Here is a 27,108-nt window from a genome sequence, read left to right as displayed (position 1 = left end):
GGAAATTTATAATTTCAAAATGATACCGGGAATCGATACAGAATTTAATTTTATGAAGAAAATATAGAATAAAATTTTTTATTTAACTTAATAATTTCTGAGTTATTCGCGATTGAATATTAAAAAAAAACACGTTTTTCAATAGTTCTTCGCGAATAACTCGAAAATTACGGATTTTCAGGAAAAGGCATCCTTATTAAAATTGAAGCTTATAAAAAAATAAAGAAACTAGTCAGTTTTAGTTAAATTTTTTAGATAATAGTATGCAACTTTTGACTCATTAAAAACAATTTTTTTGTTTTTCGCAAATTTATGCAATGATTTGAGCTCAAATAACGAAAAAATGATTAATTTTCCATAGAAAATGTTAATTAGCATTTTTAAAGTACTTTTTGAGACCTTCAAAATAAGCTTCGATAAAAGCCTCTAGCATGAAAATTAAGCAAGTTATGACGAAAATTAGTCAAATACCTCGAATTTATAAAAGAAAAAATGACGGTAAAATGTATGCCGTGTGCGGCAAAATTAATATTAATCGTAACCCATGTAAAATTAACTTTATTTATCTTCCTACAAAACGTTCCAAAAGTTTGAATTATTTAAAACAATTCCATTTTGAAAAAACTTGTTTTAAGTAAATTTCTTTTTTTTTCGATTTTTCAAAATATGCGTTATTTTTTCAAAATATCTTAAAAACTATTGGATTTATGAAAAAAAGTGTTCTGACCAAAAATTTAGCTTTTTTTACTGAAAAGATTGCTTTTTATAACTCACGTAGCTTATAAATTAAGTGAGATATAGGTAATCGTTTAAAATATTGATTTCAATGCAAAGGGGGCGTTTTTTTAGCCCTGTAACATTAAAATTCTCTGAACAAAAGGGTTTAGAAAGATTGCAACTCTCATGATCTTATAGCTTATGAAATTCCCTACAAAACGATATGAGAGTGAATGCAAAACGCTTAAAGGGAAGCCGAATTATTGTTAAAAAACCAAATACATTTTTCTAGAGATAATGTGTGAAAATTACGGAGCGTCTAAATTTTAATGTTTTTGGAGTATTTAGTCTTTTATACATGCAGTGTCTGCTTTGTATTTACATCTCGGGCAACAAAGCTATCAATTTTGCTGATTAGGGATGGACAAAAGTAAATGGCATCTTGGTACCAAACAAAATGACGGATATTCTTGCACCAGAGAAACTACTTAAAATGATATTTTGCAATTGCAAAAAAGGATGTAGCTCAACTTGTGAGTGTCGCAAGCTTGGATTATATTGCAATCAATCTTGCGGTTCTTTCTCTGGTGATAGCTGCCAAAATTTTCCTCCTGTCGACCAAGACGAATTGGAAGTTGATGTAGAAGAAATAGACGAATTTGGAAGTTGAAGTTAAATTATTGATATATACTTTAAAAATCATATCAATTTTATACTTAATTTAATGTTGTAAAATAAATATTTTCATTGTCGTCAAAATGTGAAGTTTAAAAAGTTTAATTTCCCTCAAAAGTATATTTTTATGGCATACAAATTTTATAAATGTATCATAAGCATAAGCAACAATTAATTTTCAAAACGAATTCCATTACTTCAAGCTTTCAAAAAGATTTTTTCCCTAATTTTTATGATATATGGTAGTTTTTAGGGGTTGAATCAAATTAAAAACTTGTATGTATCAGGTTCTTATATTTAAATAATACATATTTTTTCTATTTAAGATCGAAAAAAAAATGATTTCACAATCTCAGCCATTTTTTTAATAACTGTATGAGGGGTAGTTTTTAAGGATAGTTACATATAAAAATATCGAACTGTTAGTTACATTGTAAAAAAAACAACAAAAATTTAACACGTTTAAATATATTGATGTCTATAACTCCTTCCATTTATTAACTTTCAATTTTTTCCTTAGTTCCATTCTTAGGGGTGGCTTTTGGTGGTTGTATTATTAAAAAAATTAATTGTCAGATTTCTTGTACTTGAAGGAAAGAAATTTTCCTATTACGATCCAAAATCAAAAAATTTCATGTTTCTTGACCATATTTTTTAAATAATCTTTGTATGAGGGGTTGTTTTTAAGGGTTGCTGAGCTATAATATATCAAAATATTTCATGATTTAAAACAATCAACATTTAACATATTTGAACATAATTATAGCCCATTACCGCTTTAATTCATTAGTTTTCAATTTATTGGAGTAAGAGGTAGTTTTCACCCCTTAAAAATAAAAAGCACACTTTGCGACCAAGTCAGGTTTGAAGAGGAGGGTAAAATGAACTTAATTCCAAATTTTCAAGAAGATCGATGGAGGCAATTAGAGTTGCGAGGTTTGGATCCATTTTAAGCTTGAATGATTGTACTATATAGTTTTTAGATTTTTGGTCTGCTTTATATAAAAAAACAAAAAACAGTTGTTTTTGGAATTCTTTAGCGACTTATTAGTATAATATAATATTTATGGATTACCGTCGAAAGCGGACATGATCAAACAAAAAAAGATGTATTTGGTGATTTCATTAAAGAGAAGAGTCTTTAAATTAGATTTTGTATATACATAAATGGTCTTCCAAAATACATCTACACCTATTCAGACATTCCACAACCATAAACAATTAACAATGTAAATTAATATTAGGTAGTAATAGGTATAATGGTTAATTCTTCTTCTCTTTCATACAGTACACAATTACGTGCACATACAAAATGAAAAAGTCAACGAATGATGCAGAGCACTGCATCTTTCGTTGCAATGTTTTCCCATTGTAACAATATCAAATGAGAGTAAGGCTAGGGGATATAACACCAAAGAACATAATGCTACTAGTGTAGGTGGGAAATTATCAGAAGAAACCTATAAATTTCCATTATATTGATAGTTTCCCACCTTTATACGTATCGGAGTCAAATTGTCAAAGGAGAATTTTATAAAATTCTCCTGTCACAGTGGCAGTTGCCGATCTCCTCCGATAGTTCTAAAGGTGAGAAACTATCAATATAATGTAAAATACGTTTCTATTGATAATTTCACTCTTCTACTAGTTTCATCTCTTTTTATTTCACAACATATTATGTTTTCCGTCTTTTGCGTTATTTTGCCCGTTCTTAGTGCATTCATCACTGTATTTATACAAGACTGTAGGAAAAAAAATATAAAGAAGTTGATCAGCATATTTTCCTAACATTTTCCATGATTATAGTGCTGGTTACTATTAAAGTAGTCACTACTCTCTTCGTTGTTTGTTGTATCTGTTTGGTCTGCTTGATTCTATGTAATAACGTCGAATCTAGCATTGCCTTGAAGATCTGTTAGTTCACTCCACTCACCACATTTTGATTTGTATCATTCAGATCTAGAGGATAGTATCTCTCTAAATTCGTCCTTTTAGTAAAATTTAATGATTTTGAACTTCCGGGGGCCTTTACTAGATCTTACATTTGAAGTCCAGTCTGGAACCGCAGTCGCAGCCTGCACTCTATCTCTAAGCGTATCAGAATATGCTGTCTGTCGTTTCTGAGGCTAGTTATCCACCAATCCATGATCAGGTTTCATAAAAGGGGAGATAAAACTGCTCCCTGTGGATAAGCCTTGAACCTGCAGCTATTTCTTCTTTTAATTTAAATACATTTTTAATAGCCCCATATGTAGCTCATTCATTTACTATTCTTCTTGATAGCTGTTTGGTTGTCCCTGCCTATTCTAATTGTGTATCCAACGTACTATATGTATTTAACAACAAGTTCTACTTCATCTTTCTGAATTTTTAAATTGTTATTGCAGGTTCGTCATGTATTTTGTTTGGGGTATATACTAATATACTATAAGTATATACTAATATACCCGTCTAATTTACTTACCGTTGCACGTCATTACGTTAGAGATCTAAGTTGACATTGTTGCCCAATTACAAAAAATTATTGAATTCATTTTAAATCAAATACACCACACAATTTTTGCGGAAGTGGATTATACAGCAAAACAAATTAATATTCAATGTAAATAAATAAAAACTTTAGACAAAAAAAGAATTAAGTTATAACTTTACGTTAAAGTACATAATAAAAACAGTAATAATGAAACAAATACTTATAGTAAATAATATAAACAAATATGAAGTGTCATCACCGCAACTGTGAAATAAATGTTACCAATTTATGGCAAAATATCACCTTCGTTCGATTATAGTTACAGTGTATTCCGAACAAATGTGCTTCATAAAAACGCTTTATAATCCATTTATACAAATTAAATGAAACATATTATTGTGTATTTCTTTAAGTTAACATTAATAGAAATCTTCAAATATTATTTCTACGCGTATATAATAAAATGTGTCTAGTGGCTGTAATGCCAGTGTACTCGGCAAAGTGATTCTAAAACAGAACACACCTACCGCCTAAATATTTCGTGTTGGTATCATGTCACGTCCACGGGCTATGACGCGGGTGACGTGCAACGGTAAGTAAATTAGATGGACTATATATATATTTTTAAACCGATTTGTCTGCAGGCTCTTTCCAGTTCTTCCAACATAGTGTTGATTTCACCTAGGTCATCTCCTATCAAAACTATGTAACTATGTCATCAGCGTAAGTGGTGCTTATATAACTATAACTTATATAACCTATCACTATAACCAAGTGGTGCAGTCTTTCCCCGTTAGTTACTAGCGCTCCTAGTAGAAATAATCAGAATTAGAGGAAAACGTCTATAGTGCAACTTCTTTTTTACATTCACTTCCCTCTCAGAAGGTTGGCAACCATCATAGCGATTCGAATCATCGAGCCACTGCTCTGAACAGTTCTGTAGAACTACAGTTGAACCACGCTCTCAGATTGTTTAACATCTTCCAGCTCGGCTTCTTCGTCCTTGTATTTTCCTCTGAATTATCGCTTGATATGATTGAAATGACCTCCAGGGGTAAATCTTTAATGATCTAATATTTTTTAAGGGAACATGACAGTTGGAGATTTAGTGATGGTAAATGGACTGCTGTTTCAATTATCAATTCCTTTAGGATTTCTGGGAAGTGTATATAGAGAAGTGAGACAGGCACTAATAGATATGCAAACTATGTTCACTCTGATGACAATGGATAGTGCCGTAAAGGTAGATATTTCTTTCTTTTATTCTTGAGAATCCAATACTAAAACCTTTTACATAATTTTAGAGTAAACCTGAAGCCCCATACCTTCATGTCGATTCAAAATCTTCACCGATAAAATTCGAAAACGTGTCTTTTGAGTATGGACCCGGAAAAACAATTTTCAAAGATTTAAATTTAACAATAGAACCTGGCAAGAAAGTAGCTATTGTAGGTGGATCCGGATCAGGGTAAGTATTATTGAGGCTGTATGACACTATGCATTTTCTTGTATCATTTCTAATATCGTTTCTGATATTAGAAAGTTATTGTATGACAGTATGCAAGTTCTTGTATCGAAAATTGTATGTAATTTGGCACGTTATTGGTCGAAATTTTGTTTGTCACCCTGTGTCACGTTACATGGGTATAGTAGTACTGCGTGTACAGCTGATTTTAAGGATTTTATAAAATTTATAAACTTTTAAAAACTTATAAATTTAACATTTTAATGTTAACCAGAATTTTTACGTTGACTGTTTGCGGTTGATTATTATTTGTGTTTTTATTTTGTTTTGATATTTGTGCTAAAATATTTGCATTAGAATTATGTTCAGTTTGATCCAAATTATAAACTATTGTAGGTATTTTCCTCTATTAAAAAAATATGCAACATGAAATCCAAAGTTATAGTTTGAACTTTACTAGGAGCTAAATATATGGTTATTAGTAGAACAGTAGTCCATATATTAAGTATCAATAAATGATTCATAAATAATCCCTACAAAAACACAAATAAATTCATCACGACATATGATCCCATTTTCAGCCGCCATTATGACATTTAGATGTTTTACTAGTTTTACCAGCAGGTTTTACGTTTTTGCTCTTTGCGCAGAAATTGGCGCAGTTCTTGTACAAGAATCTGTGTCTGACATAAATTATTGTATCGTTTCTGATATCGTTTCTTGTATCTGTGTATGACACTATGCATTTTTTGACATATTAGAAACGATACAAGAAAATGCATAGTGTCATACAGCCTTTATATATAAAATTACTTGTTTACGATACTTACAATTAATTATAGGGGTATTACATTGACAAGCGTTCCTGTCAAAATATTCAATAGAATAATTGAAAAAAGGCTAAGGGAAAAACTAGAAATAAAATTAGAAGAATCCCAGCATGGCTTCAGAAAAGGAAGGAGTACCCAAGATCTGATTTTCATATTGAGACAAATAGGAGAAAAACTATTGATGAAAGGCAAAGAGATACATATATGCTTTATTGATCTGAAAAAAGCTTTTGATAGAATAAGAAGGGAAGATATATGGAAATGTTTAAAGAAAAATGGAATAGAAAAGGACATGACAGAAATAATTAAAGTCTTGTATAAAAATAATAAAATAAAAATAATCAAGAATTACACGCACAATCAAGAATCTGATAAATTCCAGGCAAGGATAGGACTAAAACAAGGCTGCGTACTAAGTCCATTACTTTTCTCAATGGTACTAGATGCCGCAATAAAGCAATGCAAGGAGAAATCTAAAGATATGATATTGGGAAAATGGAAAATGAACAATGTACAAATACAAGAATTACTATTTGCAGGTGATATGGTATTGTTAGCTGACACGGAAGAGAAACTGCAACAAATAATAAACACTTATATAAAAGAACCAAGAAAAATGAACATGGAAATAAACACCGATAAAAGTAAAACAATGGTTATGGCAACTACAAAAAAAGTGATAAAAATTAAGGTAGAAGGACAAGTGTTGGAACAAGTAAACAGCTACAACTACTTAGGTACAATTATTGAAGAAGATGGTAAAATAGACAAAGAAATAAACAATAAAATTGGAAAAGCAGGGACAATTTATAATACATTAAGAAATACGTTCTTTGGAAAGAAAGAGGTACCCAAAGAAGTCAAAACACAAGTGTACCAAAAAGTGGTTCGACCATCAATCATCTATGGGAGTGAGTAGTGGACGCTAACAAAGAACAACAAAAGAAAAATCAAAGCCACAGAGATGAGATTCTTGAGAAAAATAGAAGGGGTCACACGAAGAGACAAAATAAGAAACGACACAATAACTCAAGCTCTAAAGATAAAACCCATAGAGACAATTATAGGGGAACGACAGTTAGGATGGTTGGGACACATCCATAGACTAAACGACACAAGAATAACGAAACAAGTATATGAAGTCAGAGTACAAGACCCAAGAATGAGATGGGAAGAACAAGTTAGACAAGAAGCAGAGAAGAGAGGACTGCAATGGAGTATGGCAAACAATTAGCTCAAAATAGAACAGCATGGAAAAGATGTATCAAAGAAGCACCACAAGATTAAAACATATGGACAGAAAGATGGGTTAAATAAGTAATTTATATTCATTAAAATTGTATTGTTAAAATAAGTATTGTATAATTATTAAAATATATTGAAATGTAGATATTGAACTAGTTGTAAACAGCCCAACACCGAAAGGTACGAATGGGCTTAATTGATTAAATAAAATAAATTACAATTATTTATTTTAGAAAATCGACTCTTGTTAGACTGCTGTATAGATTTTATGAACCATCGAAAGGGCGAATCCTCATAGGAAATCAAGATATAAGAGATGTAGACCTGGACAGTTTGCGCCGTGCAATCGCCATTGTGCCTCAAGATAGCGTTTTATTCCATGATACAATTAGGTACCAATAATTTATAACCTCGTTTCTTCCGTTACTGTAATATATTTATTTTAGGCATAACCTCCATTACGGTGATCTTCAAGCTACAGAAGAAGAAATAATGAACGCTGCAAAACTCGCAGAAATTCACAGTTCCATTGTGACCTGGCCCCAAGGATACAACACGCAAGTAGGTGAAAGAGGATTGAAGTTAAGTGGCGGCGAGAAGCAGAGAGTAGCTATAGCAAGAGCAATTTTGAAAAACTCCCCTATTCTGGTGTTTGACGAAGCCACTAGTTCTTTAGACTCCATAACTGAGCATGTAAGTATTCTAAGTGAGTTTTTAACAATTTTCTGATTTTTCCATGTTTATTAAAATTTTCAGGTATTCAATTTTTGAAGTGAATACTTCTTATCGCTTGGTATGACGGTATGGAGTTTTGGACGAGACTAAAACCGTGTTTGGCGTCATTCCAACGCGTGTAGTAACCTTACGGTATACCGTAATATAAACTGCGCTCAGAGGAAACGGGCCACACACAAAATTTAAAAAATTTGTGATTTTATTTTTTTCTTATTTATATCAAATTAAATTTATTGTGAATTCAGTCAGTTACTTTTGTAGCACATAATCCGACATTATTATTAGTACCAAATGGAAAACAAGGAGACATTTGAGAAAATAATAAATGTATTGAAAATTTTGATGTACCCTTACAGTTATACCAATAATTAAATTATAGATTCAAGAAAAGAGAAGTATCACTGGTTTCAATAATGTGTATGTTGCCACTACGATTCTGGAAATTGATTAAGGTCTGGACTTTGAGTAGGCCAGTCCGTTTTTAAAATACCAACATCTTCAAGATACTGTGTAACAATCCTTGCTGTGTGTGATCTCGCATTATATTGCATTAGCAGAAAACCATTACCAATAAACCCAGCATATGGCATCATTTGATGTTATAGGATCTCCGTTTTATATCGGTGAGGAGTTAATGTGCCCCTCCCAATCAAGACGAGATGCGTGTGTGCCTCAAGAAAATCCCTGCCCAAAACATTACTAAGCCACCATCAAAAGCAACCCAGTGTGACAGAGTGCAGGCAGCAGAACGTTCTAAATCCCTTTTGTGGGCCTTATTTCGACCAACTTTACCATAAATTGATATTCTACACTCATCCGTAGCCAATACTTTTTCCCAACCCTCTATTGCCAATTGACGTGTTCACGTGCAAATGCAAGTCTGCGTCTGTTGTGAGCAGCAGTACGTAATGGCCCCATTGCTGTATTGCAAGTTATCAAACCCTGTTCTGTTAACCTTTGTCGAACAGTAGAAATGCTGACTACTGGCCCTTGGACTTGCCGAATTTGACTTTTATAATATTTTAACAGTTTGCATCCGGTTTTGCAATGCAGCAATAATGAGATCGTGATCTTTGATGACTGTTATCTTCCTTTTTGCACCCGTGCCGGCTCGTCGTTGATGAGACTCGGCTTAAAAGATTGTTGGTAAGTTGTCTACACAATTATACGACTAATATTCAATTCTCTTCGACATCCCTTTGGCTGGTTCCGTTTTCCAGCAATGTAACAATCTGAACAGACTTTTGATATTTTTTCATCATTATTAAGCAATACAATTCACTGTTGAGGATAAGGAACAATGTAACAGTAAGATATCTCAGAAATCCTTTAGAATACTACAATAGTTCACACAGTTCTCAAACAATCAATTTCGCGAAGCTTCGTGGATTCGTCCTGAGAATTTTATAATTTAATAGGTTTTGCGAATTTATTCAAGTATTCTTAAAAATGTATAAACATTTTTAATTTCGTTGCAAACCGAAATCGCAGCTGCATTATATTCTAGTTCAATCAGAGAGTGCAGTAAGCGTCTATACCGGTTTCGGGACTTTTTTGTCCCTCATCAGTAGACACGTATGCTCTTCTCTCTGACTGAACCAGGATACTCCGACGCGTGCAGTCTCTGATTGCAACGAACGAAATGGCTGGGATGCCGTAGCGACATCTGCTAAGAAACAGACTAACTTTGTTATTTAATTCTGTTATTTATTCTGTTAAGACTGTTATTCAAACTTAGTCTGTTATTTATTTTGTTTGATATAGCGCAGTACATGCAATAATGCATTTAATTTAATTATCATAAAACAAATTAAATAAATATGAAGAAATATATAAAAAATATAAAATTTTCTAAATTTTGTGAGTGGCTCTCTGACTCGCAGTGAGATTTTCACATATCTATACACTTATTTTAAATTTCGTAGTAATAGTCTAAGAGCTAGTGAACCCTCTGACTAACGGTCGTCCTGTAAGGCTAGAAATTTGTCTAGTGATAATTCATAGCACACCAAGGCTAAAAACCATGACCTGGCAGGCATCAGCCGTGCACGTGTATCTACCAGGTGAATCGAAAAGTGCAAATTTAGGGGCTAAAATAAACTTTCTCCTGTAAAGTTTAAATTTAAGTATGTTTTTGAGTAAGTCATTTAGAAGAAATGTGTACAATGACAGGCGATTCTGAAGAGCATAAGACCTTGCCAGGCGAGGGGAAAGATTAGGGGTTTTTTCCGAAAATTATCTTTTTTGCATCGAACAAAGTTTTTTTTAGGTTTTTTGAATCATTCCAAACAGAAAAGGTCTTTAGTGACTTTTTTCTTAGGTTAATAGTTTTTGTTATATAAGCGATTAAAAATTTTGAAAATTGCGAAATCGGCCATTTTTAACCCTAAATCGGACATTTAACTAAAAATTTCAATGTTGCCAAGGTAGGTAGATATTCTTTAAACATTGATTGATGAAATCCCGAAGAGTTTTTTGCAATACAATATCGAAAACCCCTTTATTTTTTAATTGCTAATCAAGCGGGCGCGACACTGTAGTATAAATAAGGACGTTTGAGTTTGCATAAATTCATTATCTCGAGAACGGGCAAATTTGAAGAGAAATCCTCAGACAGGTCGATTTTTATTTTTAAATTAGGAGTTTTTGGCATATATATAATATTAGTGACGTCATCCATCTGGGCGTGATGACGTAATCGGTGATTTTTTTAAATGAGAGTAAAGGTTGTATGATTGCCCATTTGAAAGATTATTTAATTCTCTATTCAGTAATATAAATCTTTACATAATTATTTATACAGTGTGTACAAACAATTTTTTCTTCTTTTTGTCTAAATTAATTTAATAAAAAAATGTCTATACGTTAATGTCTATATTACTGAATAGAAAATTAAATAACCTTTCAAATGAGCTATCACACAACCCCTACTTTTATTTAAAAAAAATCATCGATTACGTCATCACGCCCAGACGGATGACGTCACTAGTATTATATATATGCCAAAAAGTCATAATTTAAGAATAAAAATCGACCTATCTGAGGATTTCTCTTTAAATTTGCCCTTTCTTGAGATAATGAATTTATGCAAACTCAAACGTCCTCACTTATACTACAGTGTCGCGCCCGCTTGATTAGCAATTAAAAAACAAAGGGGTTTTCGATATTGTATTGCAAAAAACTCTTCGGGATTTCATCAATCAATGTTTAAAGAATATCTACCTACCTTGGCAACATTGAAATTTTTAGTTAAAGTTCCGATTTAGGGTTAAAAATATTCGCAATTTTCAAAATTTTTAATCGCTTATATAACAAAAACTATTAACTTCATAGAAAAATCACCAAAGACCTTTTCTGTTTGGAATGATTCAAAAAACCTAAAAAAACTTTGTTCGATGCAACAAAAATAATTTTAGGAAAAACCCATAATCTTTCCCCTCTCCTGGCAAGGTCTTATGCTCTTCAGAATCGCCTGTCATTGTACACATTTTTTTTCTAAATGACTTACTCAAACACATACTTAAATTTAAACTTTACACGAGAAAGTTTATTTTACCCCCTAAATTTGCACTTTTCGATTCACCTGGTAGATACATGTGCACGGTTGATGCCTGCCAGGTCATGGTTTTTAGTCTTGGTGTGCTATGAATTATCACTAGACAAATTTCTAGCCTTACAGGACGACCGTTAGTCGGAGGGTTCACTAGCTCTTAGACTATAAACTAAGTACAGATCCCGAATTTTTTATGGTTTGACTGGTTTTAGGATGATTTCTAGTGTAGATCCCAAGTTTTAAATTATTTACTGGGTTTGGAGTGGTTTCAGCCCTATAGGGGTGATTTGTTTAATTTTATCAAAAAATATAGTGCTGCACATGATTTTAAAATTAAATATAGATTCCGAATTTTCTTTTCATGACTTGCTTCGGGGTTGACACCTATTATAGGTGTTAACTAAATTAAATTGAATTAAATTAAAATTAAATAAAAGTGAATAAAACTAAATAAAATTACAAAAATTGGAAAAAAATCCTTTGTAAAAGGTTAAAATCCCTTTAAGGGCTACATCACAGAACGGTTTCGATTTTATTAAAAATCATCAACAGTGTTTAAACAGGTTGGATGCCAGCTGAGCCACCAAAGAAATATTAGGGTAAAAACCCTTTAAATCTTATATAGTTGCATTAAAGGTGCGTACTGGATTAAAACTCCATAGCATGGATACAGATAAAAAAGAATAATGCCCTTAGGTAAGGTATGGACCTTCTCAACTCGTGGGATGTAAATTGAGTTGGTTATATTACAACAATTTACATCCCACGAGTTGGGAAGCTCCATGCCTTACCTAAGGACAATATTATTTTTTATCTGTATCCATCCTACGGAGTTTTAATCCAGTGTGCACCTTTAATGCAACTATATAACATTTAAAGGGTTTTACCCTAATATTTCTTTGGTGGCTCAGCTGACATCCAACCTGTTTAAACACTGATGATGATTTTTAATAAAATCGACAACGTTCTGTGATGTAGCTCTTAAAAGGATTTAAAAAAATATATACCTTTTACAAAGGATTTTTTCCAATTTTTGTGATTGATGGTATACAGCCAACTACAGGAAAAACATTTTTTGTTTTCCTTGTGGATTTTGTAAATGAAATTAGTAAAATTAAATAAAATTAGATAATATCTACTATATAAAATAAAGTTTAAATTAAGTTAATAAAACTAAATGAAATTGAATAAAATTAAATAAAATTATAGAAAATAAAATATAATTAAATATTATAGAAAAAATATAAAATTAAATAAAATAAAAGAAATCAAATTGGATCGAATTTATAAGAAGTATTCATTTCTATCGGCACTCCGCAAGTGCCACACTCTTTTTTACAATTAGGAACTGAACGGTCTCCAATATGTACGATATTTTTTAAATTCTCTGGATAATTTTTGCACGTTTCTGATTATAAACGCATTGATAAAGTACTAATAACTAACAATAGATTACTTCAACTAACCCACGGGGAGATTCTACTATATTATTTCTAATGTCAATTACTAAACACAACCTACACGTGGAAACTCTGCAAACAGTTGTCAATGTAAGACTGAAAGTCATAACCGGCTTATTAGTCCGTTCTTTAACGGTAAAATATTGCAAAACCTCTAAGTTTTAAAGAACCGCTTGTATTGACATGAAATTTGGCATACACATAGCTAACAAGTCAAAGAAAAAAAGTGATATTGTGCCGATATGTGCTTTTGTCCTGGGGGTGGTTTTCACCCCCTGTTGGGGGTGAAAAAATATTCGTCCAAAGAAAGTCAGGAAATGGATAAACTGGCTAATTTTAAGTAACTTTTCTTCTATAGAGTTTTTTCACTAAGTCAATACTTTTCGAGTTATTTGTCAGTGAATATGTTCATTTTTTCAACAAAATGACCACACTTCTAGACGGTTTTTCGTAAATAACTCACATAGTAAGTATTTTGTCGAAAAAACATTCTTAGCAAAAATATAGCCTGTAAAAAATTTAAAAAAATGGCGTATATATCACGTCTCTACACCTAGTAAAAGCAGAGTTATAGCTAATAAAAAATAGGTTCATATTCGTCAAATTAAAAATGGAATACTTTAACGTGAAATAACCAAAAATTAAGCACATTTCGGGGAAAATTCATTGCAACCTATTTAAAGTGTTTAAAAAAAGCTTCATTTTTGTTTTATAAAAAAATTTCTAACATCAAAATTAAACAAGTTACGCTCAAAATAAAGTTAGTCCCTTTTGGTTTTGGTAAAAAAATCGAGAAAATCACCCCCTAATTAGTATCTTAAATGAACTTAATCGTTACGACTTCACAAGTTTCTTGACTCGTGTATATATTGTTTATATGATCTGTAAGTTTCATCGGTTCAAAGTCCTTATTCTTGAAAGGGCTGTAGTTAAAAGGGGTTGAACGAGTCACTGATCACGAATGTATGCAAATTTAGAAACACCAAATCTTAATCAATTTTTGTCTAACAGAAAAACAAAAAATACATGATATTCAGAAAAGCAAATCTGACTTTTTTTGTTTTTAGAGATTTTTGGTATCTCTAACAATTTTTAAGTTATTTTGAAAAAAGCATATTTTTCAAAATTTAAATTTTTAAAAATTTTACTTTGAAACCAATTTTTTTCAAAAATAAGCACTTTGACTCGATTAAACTTACAGATCATATAAACACAACATAAGTAAAATAATTTGTGGAGCGGTAACGATTAATTTCATTTAAGTTGCTAATTAGGGGGTGGTCTTCCCGATTTTTTTTTGCAAAAACAAAAGGAACCAACTTTATTTTGAGCGTAACTTGCTTAAATTTAATGCTAGAAACTTTTTGTAAAAACAGAAATAAATCTTTTTTTAAACACTTTAAAAAAGTTATATTGGGTTTTCCCCAAAAAGTGCTTAATTTTTTGGATATTTCACGTCGAAATATTCTATTTGAAATTTGGTGAATATGAATATATTTTTCATTGGCTATAACTCTGGTTCTACGAGATCCAGAGACCTAACGCGCACACCATTTTTTTTTTTACTTTTCTATGTGCTATATTTTTGCTAAGAACATTTTTTTCAACAAAATACTAACTTTTTGAGTTATTTGCGAAAAACCGTCCAAAAATGTGGTTATTTTGTTGAAAAATGAACATATTCACTCGCAAATAACTCGAAGTGTTGACTTGGCGAAAAAGCTCTATAGAACAAAAATTACTTAAAATTAGTCAGTTTACCCATTTCCGGACTTATTTGGACATATATTTTTTCACCCCCAAGAGGGGGTGAAAGTCACCCCCAGGGCAACAGCACACATCGGCACAATATCACTTTTTTTCTTTGACATGTAAGCTATACGTATGCCAAATTCCATGTCGAACCAAGCGGTTCTTTAAAATTTAGAGCAAAAACCGTGAAAGAATGGACTATATTAGTACTGTTGATTCATTCATAAAAGCTTTCAACCATGGTTCTTTATTCGTTTTGAAATGTTTTATTATGTTTATAAGCTTTTATTTGTTTCTGTCATATTTTTGTCTAGAAACTCTCACTTCGCTTTGTTCTTCTAATATTATGTATGTTGTTGTCTAATACAGGGGTCACCAATTATTTTCCCTGAGGGTCCGTTTTGAAAACCTATGACACTTCCGGGGTCCGGATTTATGCTGCCTGTGTCTGACTGTTCTGATTCCGTTTCTTTGTGGATTCTTGTTAAAAAATATCCCCTATAAACAAATCAGAAGGGTGCCGGGCGAAATTTTTGGGCATAAATTGTTTAATATTTTTTTAACAAATTCAAAACATCACCTTTTTTGCCCGCGAAAATATGTTTTTGGCATTTTTGGGTCATCTTAAATGAAAAGATCTGTCATTTTATTAAAACTTGATGAGTTTTCAAACATCGCAAATGCATATTTTCGCATTTTTCAGATTTTAAATCGCCTATAACTCGAAAACTATCAGCTTTTCAGAAATATTACAAGATACCTTTATTGTTTATAATTACCCAAGAAACCTAAAAATACATTTTCCGAGGCAAAAAAGTAATTTTGAATAGGAAACTTGCATAAAATTTAAAATTGGAAAAAAATGTTATAAATCACAACAGAACATAATTTAAAACATGTATCAATGATAAAAAAGTTTTGTTTGTCTTTCGTTTGGCCCCTAAAGACGATTAAAAATTCAAATTATTCCAGCCAGCAAAAAACGTGTCGTGACGTCATATGGTTTTACATTTACATTTTACACCAAAAAGTAAACAAAATAATTAGACATTATAAACGTCAGTAAAAAATACAGTTATGTGACGTTAAGGGTCGATTTCTCATACCTGCGTTAATCTATGGTTCAGTTGAACCGGGTTCACGGGTGATCTCCGGTTCTGTTTGGAATGCATTTCTCATTGCGCGTTCATGTCAGTGCTCGTTCTACAGCTTTCGAGAAATGCCAATAGATGGCAAAAGGTAAAAAACTGTCGCCATTTTGAACTACCTTTTTTATGCTGTTTTTGAATAAAGTTAAATTTAAGTATTTATAGTCAAATTGTCATTTTAATAATTATAAATAAACATTATAAAAACACAAATAATGTTATCGTTTATCGTTAGGCTTAATATAATAAAATAGGATATATTTATATTATGACAGCGTTTCGTGTTAATAAAACGCATGCGTAGTCCATGAAATCATCTGAACTGAGTTCTGAAATCTTTGAACGGCCGAATTCCACCGTTCAAGCATCGTTCAAGTTTAAACTGCCATCGGTTGAACGGGAATTGAGAAAGACGATTTTGACTTTAAACTGACGTTTACTAGAAGTTCAGGTTAAACTGGAGTTGAACTCGATATGAGAAATTGGCCCTAAAAGTGTTTTTGTTCGTTTGAACTATTCATAGAAAATTTTTCCTTTTACAAAATGGTTTTATTTTCAATAGTAAACCTTCTTTTCTTTCCTTCAAAAACTGTATCATACTCCAATCTCAACAAACTGGTATATATTATTACAACGACATACGATAAATGTCATTAGAATATAAATATTTTTCCTTTATTACCCTTCGACGAGCTGGCCAAATACCCAAGTAGGTGGAGGCCAATAAACTAAAGAAGGAAAAGAAGAATATACCTAAATATAACGCTGTCTAGGTACACGCTAACGTGTACGCAAATAAAAAAGTTAGTGTCAGAGTGTTGGAATTTGTTTAATTGCGTTGTGTTTATACTTTAATTTAAATATTGATTAGTAAAGATATTTCTTATTTTTTATTTGTTTAGTGTTTGTTTTTAAATTAACTATGCAGTGTGGACAATTATTTAGTTGTTTTAATGAGTGTAACAACATTTTAAAACAGTATATGAAAAAGTTAAGAGACTATAAATTAATATATATTTTTTTAGTTATAAGTGAAATACAGTATTTAGTATTACAATATAGTAAAATATGTTCCAATTTAATATATACAATATTTAGTATTACCGTCCAAAATTAAAATAAAAGGAAGACTTAAAGCTTTCACAATAATAATTAACTTGTTATGAAGCTATTTCCTTGTGGCATTTTTGTAATCAACTATTCTAAATGGGAACTAAGCCACAATTTATCTAAAAAAATGATGTTATTAACGTTTCAACGTCTAAATCGGACGTCGTTGTCAAAATACAAAATATTATTAAATTAAACAAAAATGTTCTTGCTTAGTAAAAAATTTTTTCTAATAATTTATTTAATCTCACTAATTTTTGTATTTTGACAATGACATCCGATTTGGACGTCGAAACGTTAATAAAATCTTTTTTTAGTTAAATTGTGGCTCATTTCCCATTTAGAATAGTTGATTATAATAATTAACTTACGTATAAAAATTATTTTAGCAATATTTTGTACGTGTCATGTCAACTAAATACATATATTTATTTTGCTAACCTAAATATATACTTTTATTATACAGTGATGAGCGCGCTAATAGCCGGCAAAATAGCGCAAAAGATGGAAAATATATTAAATTGTGAGATAAAAAGAAATAAGACTAGTAGAGGTCTTAATTTTAGGGATAGTAAAATATAAATTGACATTATATTGATTGTTTCCCACCTTTACACGTATCAGAACAGTATGTCAACTAAAACTGTCACGGTGACAGTGGCAGTTCTCAAACTCGTCCGATACGTCTAAAGGTGGGAAACAATCAATATAATGGCATTCTATAAGTTACTATCGCTAAATTTAACACCTCCACTAGGGTTATCTCTTTTTATCTTACAACTTAATATGTTTTCCATCTTTTGCGTTATTTTGCCGGTTATTAGTGCGCTCATCACTGTATACATTGATTTATTACAATTAAGTTTGAAACATCTGAATAGTTCTGCTTCCCTTCCCTTAACAAATATTTTTCTATCAAACAAACATTAAACATATCAAAATAGCATGTATTTACCAAAATATATAGTCACTGCGTACGTTAAATAATGACGTCACTGGCTTGATGAAGTTTAATTCGCGTGTATGTACCTAACTTTTTTATTTGCGTACACGTTAGCGTTTACCTAGACACAGCGAAATATAACCATAATAATAACTAATGTAAAACTAGGTGACATCACGGGCCGTTCGAACTACTTTAAAATACCGAAGACTTTAAATTTGTACTTTCTAAGTTATTATGAGGTTTTGAAGCGTGAAATTTTGAAAATCTCATTTTTATACAAAACTGAACATTATTATGTAACAAAAAAAATGTGCAAGTTCCCTATTTGCTTAAAAAATTGTTTCACCCGACACGTTTTTGAACAGGAATCCTCAAAGAAATCGTGTCAGAAACATTTTTCATACGAAAGTGACCTCACACATGGACTAATATGAAAAGGAAAACTAATAATATCTGATTGTTTTTGGTTACTGTATACTTTTCTGTAAGTTTTCCTGGTACAATAAATAAAATATAAATTCATTGTGTATTGTTTTGATGTTATATTGATTATCAGTATATTTTGAAAACAGCAGTATTGTAAATTGTTACTGAATATTTTAAAAATTAGGAATTTATATTTTGAATGCTAATGAAGTTTTTAGACATCTTCAATTTTGTAGAAAGGAAACTGAGGAAATTAAAATAAATAATAATAGTACAAAATGCTAATTAACATGTTATCTTTTCTACATTAGTTTCAATGCAAGGTGTTTGTTGCAAACTTATTAAATCTGAAAATATTTTAATTAAATGCACATCTGAAAAGTACTCCTACTTAATAATATAGTAGAGAGGAAATGAATATAAAAAATGCACATGACAATTTTATATTACAGCTTACTTAATTTCAAAATTAATGATTAGTAAGTATAACAATAAGGGGGAAAACTCTTTATAAAATTAAATTATCAGAGAGAAAAAAAAAAGTTTGGAGTGAGCTTAGTGCAACTGAGTCTCATTAGGGAGTTGAGATATTCATCTGTTAAGTGGGATCTCTACCGATTTTTAATAAAGTTCATTCTTGATAAAGCGGCTTCGAACACATAAGTTGAGCCAAACATAGTACACAATGTCATGGCCAAACATTTTCAAAATTGCCAAACACTGGGTATATTCTGAATTTATTGAGGGTCCGCACAAAACTAGCTCACGGCCCGGATGCGGACCGCGGTCCGCTAATTGGTGACCCCTGGTCTAATAGGCCATTTCAGGATTTTGACGTTTATGTCAACGCTGGGAGGAAATGAATAAGTGTATTCGCAGAGACAGTTATGTCACGCTTTTTGCTCAAAATTTTAAAGAACCGCTTGGATTTACATGAAATTTGGCATACGCATAGCAAACATGTCAAAGAAAAAAAGTGATATTGTGCCGACGTGTGCTTTTGCCCTGGGGGTGCGTTTCACCCCCAAGAGGGGGTGAAAAAATCTATGTCCAAAATAGGTCCGGAAATGGATAAACTGACTAATTTTAAGCAACTTTTGATCTATAGAATTTTTTTGCAAAATCAATATTTTTCGAGATATTTGCGAGTGAATATGTTCATTTTTCAACAAAATAACCACGTTTTTAGACGGTTTTTCGCAAATCACTCAAAGAGTAAGTGTTTTATCTAAAAAACATTCTTAGCAAAAGTATAGCCTGTAAAAAAGTGAAAAAAATGGTGTATATACTAGGTCTCTATACCTGGTAGAAGCTAAATTATAGCTAATGAAAAATAGGTTCATATTCGTCAAATCTCAAATCGAATATTTTAAAGTGAAATAATCAAAAAATAAAGCACGTTTTGGGGAAAACTCATTACAACTTTTTTAAAATGTGTAAAAAAAGCTTTATTTTTGTTTTACAAAAAAAATTCTACATGGTATTAAAAGTAAACAAATTACGCTTAAAATAAAGTAGGTGATTTTCGTTTTTTCAAAAAAAAATCGGGAAGATCACCCCCTAATTAGCAACTTAAATGAAATTAATGGTTACTGCTTCACAAGTTACTTTACTTATGTTGTGTTTATATGATCTGTAAGTTTCACCGATTCAGAGTGCTTATTTTTGAAAGAGCTGTAGTTAAAAGGGCTTGAACGAATCACTAATCACGAGCTTATGCAAACTTAGAAACACCAAATCTTAACCAATATTAACAGAAAAACAAAAAAATACAAAATATTCAGAAAAGCAAAGCCGACTTTTTTTATTGTTTGAGATTTTTCGTATCTCTTACAATTTTTAAGTTATTTGGATAAAAAACAATTTTTTCAAAATTTAAAATTTTGAAAATTTTATTTTAAAACCAATTTTTTTCAAAAATATGTATGCACTTTGAATCGATGAAACTTAGAGATCATATAAACACAACATAAGTAAAGTAACTTGTAAAGCGGTAACGATCAAATTCATTTAAGTTGCTAATTAGGGGGTGATTTTCCCGATTTTTTTAACAAAACAAAAGGGAACAACTTTATTTTGTGCGTAATTTGTTTACTTTTGATGATAGAATTTTTTTTATAAAACAAAAATAAAGCTTTTTTTTGAACACTTTAAAAAAGTTGTAATGCTTTCTTCCCAAAACCCACATAACAATTTCATGTTCTTAGTAGATTCATAGAACATACTTTTCAGAAAAAGTATATACTGAGAATGTGCATAATTACCATTGCGAATGTGCAGAGCAGATACTGAGTATATACTACATTACAGTACTTAAACGTTCTATGTATATACTTAGAATGTACTACCGCACTTCTTTTCAGTATATACCAAGAATGTTCTTTTTAGAACATTCCAAGGACGTGCTATAAACCTTCTATGTGTATACTTAGAACATACTACTGCACATCTTTTTAGTTTATACCAAGAAGGTACTTTTTAGAATATTCCAAGGAAGTGCTATACACCTTCTATTTATATACTAAGAACGTACTACCGCACATCTTTGTATGGGAAGAATATTATATTTTTAAGAATATTCTAAGAAAGTGCTATCAAGTGCTATATTCTATATTGCTTAGAAGTATGTTTTCAGCATCACCTAATCTCATCTTAGGTTCTACTGGTTCTACCAAATATCTATTTACATATTTTAATTGCAAATGAGAATGTAGTTAGTACCTACATTCTACAATATTACTTAAAAAGTAAGTACATATTTATAAATTTTAGTTATTTATATAAATCATTATATAATATTTAGCTAAACTAAACTATGCATAATAAGTAACTAAAATTTATATAATACTTATATGTACTTACCTATTTAAGTAATATTGAGTTATCAAAATAGATTATATGTATTTTGAAGCACCGCAAACAAAATAAACAGATTATTTATGTTCTTTAGTCCTAGTACTACATCATTCGCCTTCATCCTTAACACTGCATAGATCCATAGATGATACAAATAATGAAATAATGCCTGTTTTCTTTTTCATATTTTACGGTTTTTTCCTATCCCTGATCCATTCAGGTAAGAATAGAAATGGTCAGAATATGATGGGGGGAGGGGGGTTATGAATGTATTGTGGAATAACAAAATCGGTGGTCAGTGTTGCCAAACGGAGAGAAATTTCCCTTTTTGCGGGAATTTTCAACATAAAAGGTGATAAAGGGAAAAAGTTATCTCAAAAGGGAATTATTGTTCCAGTCCAAATTGTAAAATATTAAGAAAAAATCAAAATATTTGAAAATAATTCAACATATCTTCTCAGATTTTGTAAACAGGAGGGAAGTTTTTTTTTATAAAAGTGGGAATTTTTAAGGTAAGTTGACGGAAAAAGCTTACTCGACGGTTGGCAACGCCAAAGCCTTTGGTTGCTTTGGTTGTGCAGTTTGGCACGTTTTGGTTCTGCGAAATGGCCTATTGAATTGAATGTACCTAAATTCAAATTCCAAGGATGTAAAAATACTAATGATTCATGATAAACTCGAAATGGTAAAGTCATTTCAATTATGAAAACGAATTTTTAATAGTATCTATGTAAACGTTAATACAATTAATGTTTAAACTTTTTTACCCTACAACAATTTTGAAATGAAATTCGTCCAAAACTACCTACATACATAAATTTTATTAATTATGTATTCTAAAAAATAACGAAGTTGATAATCTATAAGGCTAATATTATACTTCCTATACATACAAATTATTTTTAAGATATTTTAAAAGTATCTACTTATAAGTATGTGTTAAGAATGTACTTATAAGTATGTGTTAAGAATATTCGATAAAGGTATATTCTAAGAATAAACTTTTACGAATATTCCGAGATCCTACGTACACGAATATACTTAGTATATTCGGTACGAGAATATACTTTAAAGTATATGCAAAGAACATGAAATTTAGAATGTTTTTTAAGGTAGATGCTATGCTTGTACTACACATATACTAAAAAGAATATACTCCGACGAATGTTGGTAGTATATGCTTAGAACATGATGCGAACATCATTGTTATGTGGGAAGTGCTTTATTTTTTGGTTATTTCACTTTAAAATATTCAATTTGGGATTTGACGAATATGAAACTATTTTTCATTAGCTATAACTCTGCTTCTGCTAGGAATAGAGACCTAGTATATATGCCATTTTTTTCACTTTTTTTCAGGCTATATTTTTGGTAAGAATATTTTTTTAGATAAAACACTTACTTTTTGAGTGATTTACGAAAAACCGTTTAAAAACGTGGCTATTTTGTTGAAAAAAGAACATAATCACTCGCAAATAACTCGAAAAGTATTGACTTTGCGAAAAAATTCTATAGAACAAAAGTTGCTTAAAATTAGTCAGTTTATTCATTTCTAAATCTATTTTGGACATAGATTTTTGACCCCGAAGAGGGGGTGAAACACACCCCTAGGTAAAAAGCACATATCGGCACAATATCACTTTTTTTCTTTGACACGTTAGCTATGCGTATGCCAAATTTCATATCAATCCAAGCGGTTCTTTAAAATTTAGAGTTTTTGCAATATTTTACCGTTAAAGAACGTACTAAGTCAGGGACTAGTCGACGACAAGCGGAGCTGCCATGACTAAAAGTCCGCGTCAGGCTCCGCGAACGAACGTATTTTATTTGTTTATATTTTTTGACATTGTGTTTCTTAAATTTTTTACTACTTTAATAGTTTTCCAGTTGTATTTTGAGAACATTTTGTTGTTGATTTTGTGTAGTTTTTAGTTGTAGAAGTACTTGAACGACTTTATTTAGTTTTAAACAGTGAATAAATAAAGATAAGTGATTATTTTCGAATGTTGTTGTCAGACAATGCAGATGTTGTTTGTAGGTACCCTAGTTAGTTATTTAGCATTATTATAGGAAATTTTATAGCTTTATTATTAAATTTAACCAATTTTTTTTTTGTCTCTCAGATCATAACTTTTTTAGTTCAGTTGGTTTTCTGCGTAAAATGTAGCACTGATGGTAACCAATAAAACTGAACTTTATCACGATTATTTCGCATTACACACTTCAAAACACAACATAAATGAAGCATATTATTGATTATTCCAGTAAAAATGTTAAATTAATCCTTGTACAAAACAAAATTACAAATAAATGCAACTGAAATGATCTAAAACTGAAAGAATAAATTTATGTTTCCCTCCCAGCCGCCATATTGACATAATCTTGACAGCATGTTGGAATGGTCTACAATGTTATTTCCCATTCTATGTTTTCTTCTTCTGTTTTGTGTATTCGTTAAACTTGTACTATTATTATTTTGCATATTACAAATGTATCCAATTTTCAGAATATACTAATGGCACTGAGAAATGCAACTAAGGGACGTACCAGTATCTGCATAGCTCACCGCCTTAGCACCATCATGGACGCAGACGAAATCATAGTACTGGAAAATGGTCAAGTCGCTGACAGAGGAACACACAAGTCACTACTGGAAAGTCATTCCGGACTATATTGGAAATTGTGGGAAACGCAAAATCAATCGCACACTGAACCAGAAAAGAAAAAATCAGCAGTATGACGAAAGAAATTTATTTTCTTTTAGTAGGGTATATATATAATTTAAGAGTTGTCAATCCAAACTCTTACAATTTAAGTAAAACATGTTTGACATAAAAACACGTGATGTGAAATCGGAGGAAACGTCACGTATGTCTCGTTTTTTACGCAGGTTCACGTATCTGATGTTGGTGCCTGTCGGACTGCACATAATATATAAGACATCAAACGTCATTTTGTTTCATAGTATAAAAATTTTGAAATTACACCCGTTTCAATAGATAAATATATATAAGTTCAAATTTAGGTCATATAAATTCATAAAACGAATTCTCTGAGAATAACGTGATCCAAATTTATTAAATGAAAAATGAAACTCGTTATTAAATCTGATCTTGGCTATGCAATTAGCAATTAATATTTGATTTTAAATTGTGTTAAATGTGTTGCAGTTGTTTTAGAGAAAATAATAATAAATTATGGGGTGTATAAAATTTCGCACCAAACATATTTTGAATGTTAACAACGATAATAATATAATGACTGTTAATAACAAATAAAATATATTTTTTCCATAAAAATATGTTTATTGTAAATATGTTGTATATATAATAAATACATGTTATTACTCGTTTTAATTTTTGTTTCGTAGTTTCTCTTTCCATTTGCTAGTTTTTCGTTAAAAATATTTTTTCGAATAAAAATTAAAGAAGTATAATATAAAAAATTAGCAAAATGTAAAATAATAACGAGAACCAAACAATAATAAAGTTGGAAGGAGACAGGCTTGACCAGAAAGAACTTAACAAAAAAAAATCGGAAACGAAATAAGAAAAGAAATTTAATTCAAAGAGGAAATTAAGGGCAATTTGGTAAACTATGCATTAAAAGAGAAATTGATATTACAAAGAAACCCAAGAAACAGCTGGTTCGGTAGTGAATGTAAGAAAGGTTTCCATACCTACAAAGAAGGGAGGACTGCAATTGAGTTGCTTCATTTTAACAGAAAAACGTAATACTTATGTTTACCTGTATTCTCCTTCCCAGTACACTAAAAGACGTGTGAGAAGAAATCATTAACGTATGTAAAGAAATATCACAGAAGTGATATTCTTGTGATACTTTTCAACATTTACTTTTATTTCAATATTTGAAGTACAAAATCGATTTATTTTTTCTCTTTAAGGAATCATTAAAGGTTGTGATAGAAAATATTTTAGAATCCCAATCGAGATACAAAGATTGACATGATCAAAACAGTCCAAGAAAACATCGTCGAACCCTTTGTCTACACATCCACATCATCTTCAAGAATAATGTTTGACTATTTTAAGCATTCATCATGTGAAGAGTGAAGAGGATATCTATATACTTACGACCGATCGAAGCTTCAATCAAATGTGAATGTTTTAGAGTTTTGGAAAAATTGCAGTGAACTACTAAAGAAATTATGTAGCCAAATTTTAAATTATCTGCTAAATCTGCTACTTCAGAGAGTTTATTCTCTTTAGTCCAGGGCGCATTTGTTTTGAGATGGATGTGGAGAGGTGACTCAAATTTTTTTGCAGAAATTGCTCCTATAATAATAATTGAGTTATCCTCCCACTCAAAAAGGTCTGAAACATTGTTTAAATAATCAAAATGTCAAAAAATTAAGAAAAAATTAATACCTTAAAAGTATTCATGTCCGAGAAAAGTTGCACTGACATAAAAGTTGCGTAATTAAATTTGCTACAAGATACGGTTTTTCAAAATTGTCACCTGTGTTGCAAAATAGCAATAAATGCGAAAAAAAACCATAAAAAACAATTATTTGCATTTTACTTTTTTCAACCACTTGTGCTACGCTTAGGACCTTCATATTTCACCAAAAAAAAAACTTTATGTAATAAAAGAACACTGTTAATTTCATTACGATCGCCGGTTCAATAAATTTTGTAAAATAAATATTGCAATCTAACTTTGGCAAAAAACAATATTTGATTCAAAATATTGCAGAACTGAAAATAAAGCAGATAGCAAGTGGAATTTTTTTTTACATATAGAAAAACACTGTACCTTCATTTTCAATTTGCAAAATTAAAATCGATTAATTAGCACGGCATCAGGAATTTTTGTATATAAACATTAATTTTGGTACTACGCGCATTATGAAACTACTTCAAGTCCACAGAGCAAACGAGCACGTTTGGATTAAACCTCTGTTATTTTTTATAAATTTGAATTATAATTTTTCGTACTACAATAAGCAATAATAATAAATATAGCTGTAATTTCATACACATTTTTTACATAATTTAATCATTATTTTCATTTTATAAACGAAAAAAAAATTGTAGGTACTCATTTGTACTAATATTCGTTTTTTTTTAATTTGTTTAAAAATAAGAAACTTTTATTCTCTAACTTAAAATATATGAACAAAGAAAGTTTTCCTAAAAAAAGTATTATTTAAAAGTATTATTAAATTATGTAAAAAATGTGGATGAAATTACAGCTATATTTGTTATTATTATTACTAATTGTAGTACAAAAATTATAATTCAAATTTGTAAAAAAAATGGAGGTTTAATCCAAACGTGCTCGTTTGCGCTGTGGACTTGTAGTAGTTTCACAACGCGGTTAGCACCAAAAATTAATGTTTATTTAAAAAAATTGCTGACGCCGCGCTAATTAACCGATTTTAATTTTGCAAATTGAAAACGAAAGGTACAGTGTTCTTCTATACGTAAAAAAAAGAATGTGTGTGTACTTCCCACATAACAATGATGTTCGCATCATGTTCTAAGCATATCCTACCAACATTCGTCGAAGTATATCCTTTTTAGTATATGCGTAGTACAAGCATAGCATGTACCATAAAAAACATTCTACATTTCATGTTCTTTGCATTTGCCTCAAAGAATATTCTTGCACCGAATATACTGAGCACATTCGGGTACGTAGTATCTCGGAATGTTCGTAAAAGTTTATTCTTAGAATATACCTTAATCGAATAT

General features: G+C 30.7%; 1 protein-coding gene across 1 annotated transcript in view; it reads left to right on the top strand.

The window, feature by feature from the left end:
* Positions 1 to 24,747, top strand: part of LOC126890068 (iron-sulfur clusters transporter ABCB7, mitochondrial) — a 64,851-nt gene extending 40,104 nt beyond the window's left edge. Inside the window, exons 7-11 of the mRNA XM_050658895.1 lie at positions 4,951 to 5,108; positions 5,170 to 5,333; positions 7,639 to 7,797; positions 7,852 to 8,098; positions 23,898 to 24,747. Coding sequence (XP_050514852.1) covers positions 4,951 to 5,108; positions 5,170 to 5,333; positions 7,639 to 7,797; positions 7,852 to 8,098; positions 23,898 to 24,131 — 962 coding nt within the window. The 3' untranslated portion in view covers positions 24,132 to 24,747. The remainder of the gene's footprint in view (positions 1 to 4,950; positions 5,109 to 5,169; positions 5,334 to 7,638; positions 7,798 to 7,851; positions 8,099 to 23,897) is intronic.
* The last annotated feature ends 2,361 nt before the right edge of the window (positions 24,748 to 27,108 follow it).

Source organism: Diabrotica virgifera, chromosome 8 (genome assembly GCF_917563875.1).
Source record: "Diabrotica virgifera virgifera chromosome 8, PGI_DIABVI_V3a".
Classification (NCBI taxonomy): Eukaryota; Metazoa; Arthropoda; class Insecta; order Coleoptera; family Chrysomelidae; genus Diabrotica; species Diabrotica virgifera.
This window is presented reverse-complemented; position numbering and strand designations above follow the sequence as displayed.